This window comes from Phoca vitulina, unplaced genomic scaffold (genome assembly GCF_004348235.1).
Source record: "Phoca vitulina isolate PV1807 unplaced genomic scaffold, GSC_HSeal_1.0 scaffold68, whole genome shotgun sequence".
NCBI lineage: Eukaryota > Metazoa > Chordata > Mammalia > Carnivora > Phocidae > Phoca > Phoca vitulina.
The window spans coordinates 6,542,831-6,558,930 of NW_022589771.1; the positions used below are offsets into that span (position 1 = coordinate 6,542,831).

Here is a 16,100-nt window from a genome sequence, read left to right on the forward strand (position 1 = left end):
GCATGGAGATCAAACCAGGTAATTCCTGGGGCTCCGTCTGGAATTCCAAGGCTGCAGCTCGTACTGGTTCTATCAGCAGCACCCGACACCCGTCAGGTCACATCAGTGCTCCCAGGGTACTTAGTGTGTGCTGGTGGGACCCTTCTTTAGCTAGGTCTAAGAGTACAGTAACTAACGTTCCTAACTCAAAGGAACAGGCCCAACTGGAAGAGAAGCAGGGCAGCAGCCATGGCCTCCCCGACTCCGAGGGGTGTGCTTCCAGTAATTCACAGGTAGACGTGTCTCACATGTGATACTCATAGATAGTCTTTACTAGTTTAAGGAACTTTTCTTCTATTTTCAGTTTGCTGTTAATTATCAAGAATGGAGGATGAATTTTATCACTTATTTGTTCTGCCTTTGATTATATCACTTATTTGTTCTGCCTTTGATTAATCTGACGGCAGAATATAAAATTTTATCTATCCTACCAGATCAACTTTATGGAATCAATCCTGGACATTCCTATTTATTTTTGTCTATCTGGACTGAGAAGAATCAAGAGAGGAATATTAAAAGTCTCTTAAACCTAACAGATTTTTTTTTCCCACTTCTGCTTGCCTTTCCAGCAAGTTTCACCTCATAAATTGATGCCGTGTTATCTGGTATATAATTTCACTTTACTGAAGACGGGACCCTTCACTGACATGAACTTGCCTTCTTTGTTCAATGAATTTGAACCTGACAATTATATTTTCTAGTATATGACATACTCTAATTTTAGTAAAGAAACATTTGCGGGGAAACTGAACCTTCAAGCATTTGGCATCATAAACTCATAGAAAGTCATTTTAAGGTTGTTTTTCAGAGGAAAGCCTTCTTTGAGCAACTATAGCCAACCACCTCCTGGAAACCCCACAGAAAAATCTACATCTAGCTACATCCTTCAGTAGCCAGTTTCCAGAGATGACTTGCCCACAGACCATGCCTCCAGCATGCAAACCCTGAATTGTCCCTGCCCTGTGACTCGTGTAACTAGCAGAATGCAGCAGAACTAACACTGTGTGACTTTCAAGGCTTCTACCTTGGTCTCTTGCCACTTTCTCTAGAAGCCCAGAGTCACTAAGAAAGAACTCTAACTATGCTGAGGCTGCCATGATGCAAAGACCATAGAAAGAGGGCACAGTGAGAAGCCCTGAGACCACATGAGGAGAGCGGCCCCCCGCGAGCCCCCCACTGTTCCATCCCTCCATGCTTTGAGCGGCCCCAGCTGAGGCCCCATACACGGCAGAGCAGCAGCAAATCACCCCTGCCAAGCCCTGAGCAAACTGCAGGCTCATAAGCAAAGTAAATGTGCTTGTTTAAAGACCTGAAGTTTCAGGTGGTTTGTTATAAGCAACAGAGAACAGGACATCACTAAGGTATCACCAAAGAAAGTGTTACAGAGCTAAACATCATCCAACAAAGCACAACAAATCCCGTACCATGTATCCAGTATTGGAATAGCAAATGCCAATCCTGTACTTCACTGAGTATCAGTAACTAAAGAGCAAACTACCAAGTAAAATAAATATGAATTAATTCCTACACATGGCCCCAGTATTCGTCAATCTGTTTGGGATGCTTATGAGGCAACTCCAAGACTACAAAGGATTGCTAGTGTAATTTTCTGTTAAAATGTACTTATATTTTATAGGTTTATTTTTCTTTAAAATTATTTACGGGCGCCTGGGTGGCTCAGTTGGTTAAGCGACTGCCTTCGGCTCAGGTCATGATCCTGGAGTCCCTGGATCGAGTCCCGCATCGGGCTCCCTGCTCGGCAGGGAGTCTGCTTCTCCCTCTGACCCTCCCCCCTCTCATGTGTGCTCTCTCTCTCTCATTCTCTCTCTCTCAAATAAATAAATAAAATCTTAAAAAAAAAAATAAATTATTTACAATTATTTCTATAAGTTACCATAGTAATTACATAATTTAAGAAATTAATCTGGTGTCAGTTATGGATGCTGATAAAAATACAAAGAGTTGAGGGATGCCTGGCTGGCTCAGTCAGAGGAGGATGCAATTCTTGATCTCAGGGTCATGAGTTCAAGCCCCAGGCTGGGTGTAGAGATTACTTAAAATCTTGGGGTGCCTGGGTGGCTCAGTTAAGCGTCTGCCTTTTGCTCAGGTCATGATCCTGGGGTCCTGGGATCAAGCTCCGCGTTGGGCTCTCTGCTCAGCGGGGAGCCTGCTTCTCCCTCTCCCTCTGCCCCTCCACCCTGCTTCTGTTCTCTCTCTCTCATGCTGTCTCTCTCTCTCAAATAAATAAAATCTTTTTTTAAAAGTCTTAAATACATATATACAAAGAGTTGAGATGTGTTATGTCTGATATTTTTGCTTTAGGTTGTAATAATTTTGTCTTATTTTCATCAATAGAAATAATAACAAGGTACTAGCATAATGACAGACATATAGATCAATGGTAGAATTGAGAATCCAGAAATAAGCCCTCATATTATTTTCCTCAACTGATTTTCAAGAAGAGTGTCAAAATAATTGAATGGAGAAAGGACAAATGAATAATCTTTTTAACAAATGGTGCTGGAACAACTGGATATTCACATGCAAACAAATAAAGTCGAACCTCTGACAACAAATATAAAAATTAACTCAAAATGGACCAAAGACTTAAATGTCCAGCTAAAACTATAAAAGTCTTAGAAGAAAACGTACGGATAAATCTTCATGACCTTGGATTAGACAATGGTTTCTCAGATGTGACACCAAAAACACAAGCAACTAAAGATAAAAAAACTGGGTATCATCAAAATTTAAAACTTCTGTACTTCAAAGGATGCTATCAAGAAAGTAATAAGGCAAGTGACAGAATGAGAGAAAAATTTTATAAATCACATATCTGATAAGGGACTGGTATCTGGAATATACAAAAAAAACTCTTACAAATTTCAAAATGGGCAAAAGTGTTGAATAAACATTTCCCCAAGGAAGACATACAGATGGCCAATAAGTACATGAAAAGAGGCTCAACATTATCAGCCAGCAGGGAAATGCACATCAAAACCACAGTTAGATCCCACTTCACGCCCACTAGGATGGCCACAATCAGAAAGTTAATTAAAAAATACTGATGAGTATCTGGAGCAACGAAGCCCTCAGGCATTGCTGGTAGGATTGGAAAATGGCCTGACAGCCCCTCAGATGGTTAAAACCATATGATCATGTGACCCAGCAATTCTACCCCTAGAAATGAAAACACATGTCCTCACCAAAACTTGTACACAAATGTTCACAGCATCATTATTCATAATAACAAAAAAGTAGAAACAACCCAACACCCATCAACTGATAAATGAATAAATGTGGTATGGCCGTACACTGAATATCACCCTGCCATACAAAGGAATGACGTGGACAGACCTCGAAAACACGACACTAAGTGAAAGAAGCCTGGCACAAAGGACCACATACGCTATGGTTCTACCATATGAAATGTCAAGAATAGGCAAATCCAGAGATAGAAAGCAGATCAGTGGTTGCCTAGAGCTTGGGGAATGGCAGTATTGGCGAGTGATGGCTAAGGTTAGGGGGATTTCTTCCTTTCTTCTCAGGGTGATGAAAATGATTCAAAATGAAATGTGGAAATGGAGGCACAACCACATGAAGCCATCAAAGTGTATACTTTAAATTGGCGATTTGTAGAGTATATTATTATATCTCAGAAAAGCTGTTTAAAAATAAATTTAAAATAGGGGCGCCTGGGTGGCTCAGTCATTAAGCATCTGCCTTTGGCTTGGGTCATGATCCCGGGGTCCTGGGATCGAGCCCCGCATCGGGCTCCCTGCTCGGCGGGAAGCCTGCTTCTCCCTCTCCCACGCCCCCTGCTTGTGTTCTCTCTCTCGCTGTGTCTCTGTCAAATAAATATATAAAATCTTTTTTAAAAAATTAATTAATTAATTAATTAAAAATAACAGTAACAACAGAGATACAATTTTCATGTTTGATACATTACTTAGTCTCAGCTGCTCATCTTGGACCTGTTCTCTATAAACCTCTTATCTGCAATACTAACACTGTACCATATTTTTTTTAAGAAACAGAAGCAAGTTTCCTCTAATTTTAATATTGTGACCTTTGTTTTATTGTTTTTTGTTTCTTTGCATTTGCTGTAGTAGTTTCTTATCAAGTCAATTATTCAGCTGTCAGGGGTGAGGGAGAGAGCCAAGGGCCATGGGCAGTCTCAACGTGAAAACTCTGCCTCTGTACGCTTTTCATGGAAACCCCCCTCGGAGCTGAGAGGATGCCCAGTCCCACTGGGAAGTGGCCCCCAGAACTCAGTTTTGCTCGTAGTTTGGGTGACCTGATTTTTGTGGGACTACAGAAGGATGACTTGTAGAAGTCCCAGAGAATTCTCCCATACACAAATTATAGCTGATTGGAATATTAATTTGTCCAAACTATGTATGATTCAAGAAATAACCAAGAATGAACTATGTCCCAAAATCTCTATGGGGAAAAGATTCTATGGACAGAGTCCAATAACTAGACCAAAAGCCAAAAGAGTTCTGCTAAATCTTTACTTAATTTCTTGATGCCCTCTTGAGCTGAAGCCTCAGGAGGCCACAGGCCAACTGTGACCAGCTTCACAGAAAAAGGACTAGTCATTCCTTGTACCAGTCCCTGCAATCCCCTAGTGTCACCTGTTTTTTAAAAAGCCTAATGGTCAAGGATATGGCTTCGTCCAAGATCTGTGGACAAGTAACAGAACAATTATACCCCATTCTGCTGTACTGCCCAAACATATGCCACCCACCCTCTGTCCCTTCTGAAGCCAAATTCTTCTTTTTTTTTAAAGATTTTATTTATTTATTTGCCAGAGAGAGAGAGAGCAAGTGAGCACAAGCAGGGGGAGCAGCAGGCAGAGGGAGAAGCAGGCTTTCTGCTGAGTAAGGAGCCCGACGTGGGACTCGATACCAGGACCCTGAGATCATGACCTGAGCTGAAGCCAGACGTTTAACAAACTGAGCCACACAGGCGTCCTTTTTTTTTTTTTTTTTTTTTAAAGATGAAGCCAAATTCTTTACAGGAACAGATTAATGCTCAGGTTTCTTTAGTGTCCCATTCTATAAAGTTGGCCAATTTACTTGCCTTCACCTAGAAAAACCAACAATTCACCTAGAAAGTTATATCCCCAGGGATTCACTGAAGTTCCACACTACTTCTCTCAAATCTTAATCCCAGATCTTAAGGATACTTGGATGAAGTCTTTGTCGGGGATCCCTCTGATCCAAAATGTACATTAACTGCCTCTTATGTTCCATTAATCTGGAAAACTCCAAGGTTGACCATAATTATTTCCTCACTGAGCAAGATGAAAAGGGACATGAGCATCTAAGGAAACACTCCAATTCCACAAAACGGCATTTCTTTATCTAGGCCATACTCCATCAACTGAAGGAAAGCTATTATCTAAGGAAAGATTACAAAATATCCAAAATTATCCAAGACTAATCACTAAAAGACAATTAAGAAAATTTCTATGACTAACTAGATATCGTAGATAATACATACCAAATTCTCCTGAATTAGCAAGACATCTGTGTGACTGAACTAAATCAAATATGTCAGAACCATGCCCATGGAACACAGAAACAAAAAATGCCTTTAATGATCCTGAAATATCTTTCAACAATTACCTCTCATATCTCAGAGTATCGTAAATCTGTCTATGTATATGAAAGGTTAAGGTCATGATCTAGGGCAGTGGTTCTCAAAGTGGCAGAGAAAGGTGATTTTGCGCCTAGGAGATACTCGGCGAGATCTGGAGACATTTTTGGTTGTCACACTTCGGGGGCTACCACAGGCCTCTCTAATGGGTAGTCTAGGCATGCTGCTAACCTCCTACAACACAAAGGAAGGCTCCCACAACAGAAAATTCTAGTGCTGAGATTGAAAAGTGATGCTCTAGGAATGTTACCTCAACAACAAGGCATGCATCAAACACCCACCTCCTCTCAGAGCCTGTCCCTTGGCCCAGGGGGCAAGGCTTACTACCTACTTATCTCAGAGCAACTGCCACTCAGCCAAATCCAACAGTCTTCAGGCCTGAACTAGGATCACCTTTTAGCCTTATGGCATCACACGCAGTATCATCCCAAACACTAACTGGAAATACCAGCACTTTTCTTCTAGTCAGTTAACTAATCATGAAACAGTGCTCCTTCCTCCTTTTCATAAGATAGTATGTCAACGGAACACCCTCAACCCAGCCCCTTATTATACTTGTCTGATGACAGAGAGCCTCCTAGTTATCTCTGTAGTTCAAGAAGTGTCCATGCCAGAAGAGAATTTAGGAAGGACACTCCTGCCCAGAGCCTGCCTTAGTGCTGCTTGTTGCTCGGTCTTACCTCACTAGGGAAAAGGGGCAACTCTGGGCTGCTTATGAAGTCACCTGGGTCATGGTTTGAGAGTGTCTTTCTTCTTCTAGTGCAGCCAGTTACATGGCTCCATTATCTGCTGCCTGAGTCTTAAATCCTTCTGTTTGGCTACTGTCCTGACAGTAAATTCAATAAATGATTCAGACACAGAAGGAGGATAAAATGATGGTGATCGGCGCTCAAACTGGAGATCAGCTCTCTACAAGCCAACCTCGCCTTTAAGGACATCCAACAACAGTGGTGAGGATCTAGGCAGTCCCTGATGATCTCTCCTAGAGCTCAACCACCTCCAACAACACCAAAGATACATACCCACACACACACACAGAAAAAGATGGGACTGTCCTGAGGACACAGGAAAAAGTAGCCTCAGAGTGTAAAATGGCACAGCTGCTGGGGAAAATGGTCTGGCAGTTTCTTACAAAGTGAAGCACAGAACTATCCTATGACCCAGCAATTCCACTCCTAGGTGTATGCCCAAGAGAACCAAAAACATGCGTTCACACAGAAACTTCTACATGAATGTTCACAGCAGCAAGACCTGTAATAGCCAAAGAGTGGAAACCACCCAAGTGCTATCATGGACTCTTCCCTGCAGACTTGGACTAGCAGACACAAGACCACACACAGGTCAAGGGACAGAACTGGCACCTTCCCCTTCCACAGGCCAACCACTCAAGCCTAGGGTTAGCACAGACCTCAGTCACCACGTGGGGTCTGAGACACTCCTCAGAAGATGAAACCGAGGGTCATGGACACAAGAACACAGGGCTGGTCAGAGGCAGAAGCTGAACTGGCCACTGGGCCTCAACTCCCAGCCCATCTCTTTCCCACATTGCTTGCCTGCGGTAGTGCGAGTATGTGGGAAGACAGGGACAAGTAGAAGAATGGAGAAGTGATGGTCACGGACACAAGGGTGCTCTGCTATCAACTCTCGGGAGCTCTTACATCCATGACATGGGTGAGTTTACTGTATGTAAATTTTAATTTTTTGTTCAATTCCAGGTAGCTAACACACAGTGTAATATTAGTTTCAGGTGTGCAATGTAGTGATTGGACTTCCATACATCACCCGGTGCTCATCAGGACAAGTGCACTCCTGACTCCCCACCCCCTATTTCCTCTATCCCTCAGCCCACCTCCCCTTCCAGGGATCCACCAGTGTAGTGTGTTGTCTAGAGTTAAGAGTCTGTTCCTTGGTTTCTCTCTCTCTCTCTCTTTTTCCCCTTTTCTTGTTTGTTTTGTTTCTTAAATTCCACATATGAGTGAGATCATACAGTATTTTCTTTCTCTGACTTATTTCACTTTGCATGATACTCTCTAGCTCCATCCATGTTATTGCAAATGGCAAGATTTCATTCTTTTTTATGGCCAAGTAATATTCCATTGTGACTATATACCACATCTTCTTTATCCATTCATCAGTCGATGGACACTTGGGCTATTTCCATAATTTGGCTATCGTAGATAATGCTGCTATAAATATAGGAGTGCACATATCTTTTCAAGTTAGTGATTTCATATCCTTTGGGTAAATACCCAATAGTGCAATTGCTGGATTGTGGAATAGTTCTATTTTTAACTTTTGGAGGTACGTCCATACTGTTTTCCAGAGTGGCTGCACCAGTTTGCATTCCCACCAGCAGTGTAAGAGGGTTCCTTTTTCTCCGCATCCTCACCAACACTTGTTGTGTCTTGTGTTGTTGATTTTAGCCATTCTGACTGGTGTGAGGTGGTATCTCATTGAGGTTTTGATTTGGATTTCCCTGATGACGAGTGATGTTGAGCATCTTTTCATGTGTCTATTGGCCATCTGGATGTCTTCTTTGAAGAAATGTCTGTTGATGTCTTCTGCCCATTTTCAACTGGATTATTTGTGTTTTGGGTGTTGAGTTGTATCTGTCCTTTATATATTTTGGATACTAACCCTTTATCAGATATGTTACTTGCAAATATCTTTGCCCATTCCATACATTGCCTTTCAGTTTGTCAGTATTTCCTTTACTGTGCAAAAGCTTTTTATTTTGATGAAATCCCAGTAGTTTATTTTTGCTTTTATTTCCCTTGCCTCAGGAAACATATCTAGAAAGAAGTTGCTTTGGCCAAGGTCAAAGAGGTTACTGCCTGTGTTCTCCTCCAGGATTTTGATGGTTTCAGGTCTCACATTTAGGTCTTTCATCCATTCTGAATTTATTTTTGTGTATGGTGTAAGAAAGTGGTCCAGTTTCATTCTTTTGCATGTTGCTGTCCAGTTTTCCCAATACCATTTTGTTGAAGAGACAGGTTTTTTTTCCACTGGATAGTCTTTCCTGCTCTGTCAAAGATTAAGTGACCATGCAGTTTTGGGTTCATTTCTGGGTTTTCTATTCTGTTCTGTTGAGCTATGTGTCTGTTTTGTGCCAATACCATACTGTTTTGATGACTACAGCTTTGAAATATAACTTGAAGTCAGAATTGTGATGCCTTTTTTTTTTTCAAGGTTGCTTTGGCTATTTGGGGTCTTTTGTGGTTCCAGAAAATTTTAGGATTGTTTGTTCTAGCTCTGTGAAAAATGCTGTGATACTCTATATAGAAAAGCTGAAAGATCCCACTAAAAAACTGCTAGAACTGATAAACAAATTCAGTTAAGTCACAGGATACAAAATCAATGTGTAGAAATCTATTGCATTTCTCTACACCAATAATGAAGCAGAAGAAAGAGAAATTAAGGTATCAATCCCATTTACAACTGCACCAAAAACAGTAAGACACCTAGGAATAGGGGCACCTGGGTGGCTCAGATCGTTAAGTGCATCTGCCTTTGGCTCAGGTCATGATCTCCAGATCCTGAGATCGAGCCCTGAGTCAGGCTCCCAGCTCAGCAAGAAGTCAGCTTCTCTCTGTCCCTCTGCCTCTCCCCCTGCTTGTGCTCTCTCTGTCTCTCTCAATGAATAAATAAAATCTTAAAAAAAAAAAAAGAAAAAAAAAGACACCTAGGAATAAACCTAACCAAAGAGGTAAAAGACCTGTATTCTGAAAACCATAAAACACTGATGAAAGAAATTGAAGATGACACAAAGAAATGGAAAGGCATTCCAAGCTCATGGATTGGAAGAACAAATATTGTTAATGTGTCTATACTACGCAAAGCAATCTATACATTTAAGGCAATCCCTATCAAAATACCAACTATATGTAAATTTTTAAAAGAAGAATCCTTGTTTGGGGCGCCTAGGTGGCTCAGTCGGTTAAGCGTCTGCCTTCGGCTCAGGTCATGATCCTGGGGTCCTGGGATTGAGCCCCACGTCGGGCTCCCTGCTCAGCAGGAAGTCTGCTTCTCCCTCTGCCTCTGCTGCTCCCCCTGCTTGTGCGCTCTCTGTCAATTAAATAAAATCTTTTAAAAGAAGAATCCTTGTTTTAGAAGGCAGAGGATCTATGTGACAGCTAACCCAAGGTCTCTACTGTACTGCCTACTCCCCATTGGGCAGAGTCTTGGTACTGGAGATGCGTAAGCCCCCACAGTCTCCGTGAAGCAGCACTTCAATAAAGTACCACCATAGTAAGTAATCTTCCCAGTAAAATTCACAACACGGAAGTGAAAAATTTAAGTACACACTTTCCACCTCTTTGTGAGTTCCCATGTGAGCCACTCCAAGTTGAGTTCGTATGTCGGGCAACATGGCTCTCTACCTGCTGGCCAACCACCTCACCCCCACACTCTATCCAGCAATTCAAGCGGCTCAGATTCACAACTTAGCAGAATGACAAATCACATTCTTCACAGGGCTTTGGGGTCCCCAGCAAACAGCAGAGAATTCAATCACCAAGTCTACAAATGCCTTCTGTTTAAAAAAAGACCTTAAAACAATTTAAAAAGTGGAGCAATGCAAGCCCCCTCCACCTGAAGGTGCCCTGTCGGAAGCGTGCCATGCAATCCTGGAAAAGGGCCAGGCTAAACCAGGACTGGCCCAGACACCATCACAGTCTCAATATCCCCCTCAAAGAAGTATCACCAATTTTTAAGGGATTATGAAGAAAATGTCTACACAGGTTCTACCTTATTAGGATTTCAGTAAATGAAGGATAATGCCATGAGGAAAAATAAGATTTCCTCTCTCTTTAATAGCAGAGCATTACCCTAAGAGTGGCATAAGACAGAGCAGAAAGGAAAGAGCAATGGGACAGAGCAAATATATAAAGAGTAAATCTAACAGTCATGGCAATAGATCTAACTATTTCACTGACATCAGAACAATACTACTAGTAACTACCACCTCCCACTATACTAAGATAGGATTTATTAATTATCTAGTTACTTGGCCTTATCTCTTACAGCAGTTTTGCCATAGAATTCTATCCTAGAAAAATTGTAATCTTTGGGAGACAATTTAGGGTTTTAGAATTATTTAATTATTGTACCAAAACAATAGCAAGAGCTTCGCTTATGCTTAAGGCTTCTACTTCAGCTAGATGTTCGTAAAATGATTCCTAATAACAAGTAGCTAAACTTAGTTTTGTTTTGACTTCCTTCCACGCACAGAACTGAACAGAACATGCAAACCCATCCTGTTTCCTAGATCAGTCTTCTTACTGACCGACGCTTATCAGATTCGCCTGGGGGGGGGGGTGGTGCCCCACAACACCCACACCTGGTACCTATCCCAGGCCCACCAGATCAGGTCCTCTAGGGTAAGAACCACAGGACATTGAAAAAGTTCCAGGAGACGTTGCTGCATACACACCCCTGGCTGTAATCACCACTCCAGACACACGGCTAACAGTCACTGCATCTCAAAAGAATGACTTACTTGTTACGATCCCAGCCAAAGCAAACACAAACTGATTTTCATCGGAATCAAGCTCCTTGACATCCCCATCCAGTGACTTCACAAAACTCTCCATTGTTTGACCAGTGATGTTGAAAAACTTCAAAGCTTTATCCTGAAAGTTTGGAAAGGAAAGTATCACACCCCTGTACAAATACTGGTACAAAACATTACAAGAGTACAAAGGCACAAAAGGAAGACTCTGTGTTAATGACAGAAGCAGTATTCAAAAGTCTGCTCCTTCATCCCAAGTTCCCATATGGAAAAGAACAGAAAAAGGAAATCTGGAATCTGTAGAAAAATTACCCTGCAGACTGATGGAAGGAGCAAAATAAAATATATGTGAGGGAACAGCACGAGTTTACAGTGGTGGCAGTATGAGGATGGGTTCATCCAAAATCCACCAGGAATATGCTAGAAAAATACATTCTCTGTTGGTTCCAGGCATGAAGCCACAGGTTTCAACCATTGGAGAACGGAATTTCAAACAAAATCTTAACAGAAACCTCAACATGTCAAGAGACGAAGGCAGTGAGCAGGCTTGCTGGGCACTTTAAATCTTCATTACTCAGCAGAAGTCCCTCCAAGCACACAGAACTTTTGAAATGCTTCCCGGGGTGCTAGGGTTCTAAGGGACAGCTTCAAAGCCGACACATTTACCAACGGCACAAGGCAACTTCATGGGCTGATAGAATGTTCTGAGCCTAGGTTGTGGGGATGATTACACAACTCTGGAAATGAGCTAAAACCACTAAAATTGTACACTCACAAATGGGTAAATTTTATGTGTAAATTACACGTAAATAAAGCTCAATAAATGTTAAAATACAATTAATCTCCACTAAAGTCACACACAATTTTTGTTTCTCCAAGTCATAAGTAATGGATTGCTGGCCTCCTGTCGAACGTCCCCCGTATCTGTACTCCCGTCCACAAGCACACCCTCCTCCTAGAGTGCAGCCACAGGCCCCTGGCCCACACCTGCCTTCCCTGCCCCTCACAGCAGGGCGCTGCCTGAGCCCTGAGCCACCGGAAAGGCCTGCCAGTTAGTCTTCCTGTCTCGTTCCCACGCCCACCCCGCTCCTATCCACCCTCACTCGCAGTCAGGACAATCTTCCCGAAGTCTCTCGCCCCACCATTCTTTTACTCAAAACCCTCAGGAATCCAGTCTTACCACCCTACTGGGTAAAATCAGCAACCTGGCTTCTGAGGACTCCCAAAATCACATTGCATCCTACTTCCGCAGGGTTATCTCCCCATGACTTTACTGCACGGACCCTCTACTTTGTGTCCACTGACCCATGCATGGCCCCCAACACTAACTTCAGGCTTCTCAGCCCGTGCCTCTGATGATGCCATTCCTCTCCCCTCCCCATTGTCTGCCCTTGCCACCTACTCGAGTTCATCAAAGCCCATGTCAAACCTCTCTTCCTCTGGGAAGTTTTTTGAGTGTGTGGGAGTGTGTGTGTGTACTACTAACGTACATAAATACATAAATAACGTGTAACTTTCAACAAATCAAATATTGCGTTATTCATGGGATAATCTACAGAGAAGCACTTAAACTCTGTTAAATGTGTGTAAATGTCAAGGAACTGAAGTGGTACTACCCCACAAACACCACACAGACTCTCATTCCGCACCCCTAGAGCACCGGCTTACACCAGGCCCTACACACTGCTGGGCCGGCACTACTGGATGAATGAACACAAGACATGGACTTCATCTGTAAGCTCCTTAGTACACACTGTACCCTCCGGGTTCCATCAACACTGATGGACAATAGCCAGGGAGCCCAGTGGTCATGCTTACTCCTCCCAGAATGGCTTTGACAACGTCCTCACTGCTGGACACGCCCCACAAAAGGGTGCAGGCCGCTGCTCCCATTTCCGTACAGTATTCTGCCTGCTGCAGGAGTTGCTGCTTTGCTTCATTCAGCTGCTCTCGAAGAGCGAGTTTCTCCTAAAATCAAAACAGAATAAAATCAGCAAAATGAATAGCATTCAACCTTGAAATACCTCTATTGTGTTTCTCATTCAAAGATTAAAAAAAAAAAAAAAGCACAAAGAACTACAGAACAGTTGGCAAATGAAAACCGGTCCTTAGACAGCCATAATCTCTATCTTTTAAAACTTCAGAGGAAAAATAACACTCTCAAAAAAGAACATACTGCTGTATTAGAGTTCACAAGTATTGCCAAAGATCTGAATTCATCTTGAATTCAAAATGAAGGCACCTCAGGTCCCAAGTGGCTATTCCCAGAATCAACACCGACCGGGACACCTAAACAAAATAACAACTGAACCCAGCAGTTCACAGAGCACCATTTCTAGTAGAAGAGCCTGCCCCCCCCCCCCAGATGGCTCCCTCCACTGGAAAGACACCAGATGACACAGCTAAGCCCGGCAGAGACAGAGAGAAGTGGGAAGGAGGGCCTCCCAGGCATGCCGCACATGGCGAGCTGAGGGCCAGTGTGATAGGAAGACGGAGGTCAGTGGGGATTCTGAAGAATACCGCTGGAAAATCTCAGCCAGGGCTCTTAACAGTGAATTGTCCTCCTGATAGTCCCTTAGACCACACAAACAAGCCTAAAGGCTCGTGCAGGTGGCTCTTGGGTAGAATGGGGCTTTCTGACCTCCCCCAACCTCCACCATTGGTTGCACTATTGTTGTTACCTGAAGTTCCCTCAAAAGGTGAGAGCATTTCCTTACTTAAAAGAGATAAACTTAAGAAATATAGAAACCTGGTGGCTCAGTCGGTTGAGCATCTGACTCTTGATTTTGGCTCAGGTTGTGATCTCAGGGTGGTGGGATCGAGCCTTGTGTCAGGCTCCATGCTCAGCTGGGGGTCTGCTTCCCTCTCCCTCTGCCCCACACGCACTCTCTCTCAAATAAATAAATCTTTTTTAAAAAGTTAAAGTATTCTAGGGGCGCCTGGGTGGCTCAATCGTTAGGCTTCTGCCTTCGGCTCAGGTCATGATCTCAGGGTCCTGGGATCAAGCCCCGCATCGGGCTCCCTGGTCCACGGAAAGCCTGCTTCTCCCTCTCCCACTCCCCCTGCTTGTGTTCCCTCTCTCACTATGTCTCTGTCAAAATAAAAATAAATTTTAAAAAAATCTTAAAAAAAAATTAAAGTATTCTAGATGTTTTAAGTTTTTCTTTTAGAGAGGTGAGTGCAGGACAGTTAGAGGGGGAAGAAAAGGAAGCAATGGGCCACAAATCAAACTTGACCTAGGGTGGCCCATTCACATCTACCGGGGATGATGTATTTGGTATGCAGAGTTCCATACACATTCAAACGTATATTCACACTCGTTTTAGGAGAAAAGATGGTCACTGAACCTACGACACATGCTAATACTGCCTTAGGTGATTACAAACTCTGGTTTCACCCTAATAGTAGTCTGGATTCCTAGTTCTATTCTTCAGGGGTCTGTAGCCGAACCCACTCAAGTCAGGGGGACATGTGCAAACCTACATCAAACACTTCCTTTCCGAACTCTAGCGTTCCTCACAGTTGAAGCAGTCTGTATTCCAATTAGTCTGTTTATGATGGTTCTTTGACAAGATCACACAATAACTGCTGAGAATGACCAGACAAGATGGTCTTCACTGCAGTCATATTTGGTGACTTCAGGCAGATATGCCCTGACAAAGGGATGCACGTATAGTACAATAATATCAAGAAAAACTCAACAGAAGTAATTCCATTCACAATCATATCAAAAATAAGAAAAAGAAAAAACTTAAGAAAAGTAGTTTAAGTCCTGTATAGTAAAAACTACAAAGCATTGCTTGGAAAAAGTACAGAAGATGTCAATCAATGGAAAGACATACCATGTTCATGGACTGGAAGACTAATATAGGTAAGATGATAATCTCCCCAAACTGACCTACAGATTCAATGTCTATCAAATCCCTGTCAAAATTTCAGCAGGCTTGTTTGTACAAACAAATAATCTGATTTTAAAATGCATATGGAAATGCAAAAAAAAAGTCTGAAAAAGAAAACCAAGGTTGACGAGAACTAACACCACCTGATTTCAAAAACAAAAAACAAAAACCTATTATAAAGCTATAGATATCAAACCAGTGTGGTATTAGTATAAGTATAGACATATAGATCAATGAAACATTAACATTTATGGCAATTGATTTTAACAGAAGTGCCAAGGCAATTCAATGGAAAAAGTATAGTCTCTTTAACAAATTGATGCTAAAACAACTAGATAGATATTCATATGCAAAATAATAATAATAACTCAAAATGAATCACAGACCTAAATGTAAAATCTCTAGGAAAAAACCTCTTTGGCCTTGGGTTAGGCAAATATTTCTTAGATATAACAAAATCATAATCCATTAAAAAATAATAAATTGAACTTCATCAACATTTAAAACTTTTACTCTTCAAAAGATACCATCAAGAAAGTACAAAGACAAGTGATAGACTAAAATAAATTATTTCCTTTTTTTTAAAAGATTTTATTTATTTATTTTGAGAGAGTGCGTGTGAGAGAAGAGAGAGCACAAGCAGAGAGGAGGAGCAGAGACAGAGGGAGAAGCAGGTTCCCCACTGAGCAAGAAGCCCAATGTGGGACTTGATCCCAGATCCCTGGAATCATGACCTGAGCCAAAGGCAGACACTTAACTGACTGAACCAGCTGGGTGCCCCAAGAGACTCTTAACCATAGGAAACAAACTGAGGGTTGCTGGAGGGGTAAAGGGTGGGGGGATGGGGTAACTGGGTGATGGGCATTAAGGAGGGCACATGATGTAATGAGCACTGGGTGTTATTACAACTGATGAATCACTGAACTCTACCTCTGAAACTAATAATATACTATATGTTAACTACATTGAATTTAAATTTTAAAAAAAGA

The 16,100-nt window shown here is 42.2% G+C and overlaps 1 protein-coding gene across 1 annotated transcript in view; it reads right to left on the reverse strand.

Annotated features, from left to right (window-relative positions):
- The window catches only part of HSF2BP (heat shock transcription factor 2 binding protein), a 98,204-nt gene that overhangs the window by 59,893 nt on the left and 22,211 nt on the right, over positions 1–16,100 (reverse strand). The window contains exons 5-6 of the mRNA XM_032392574.1: positions 13,031–13,180; positions 11,201–11,333 (exon numbers count right to left, since the gene is read on the reverse strand). Of these exons, the coding sequence (XP_032248465.1) occupies positions 11,201–11,333; positions 13,031–13,180 (283 nt within the window). The remainder of the gene's footprint in view (positions 1–11,200; positions 11,334–13,030; positions 13,181–16,100) is intronic.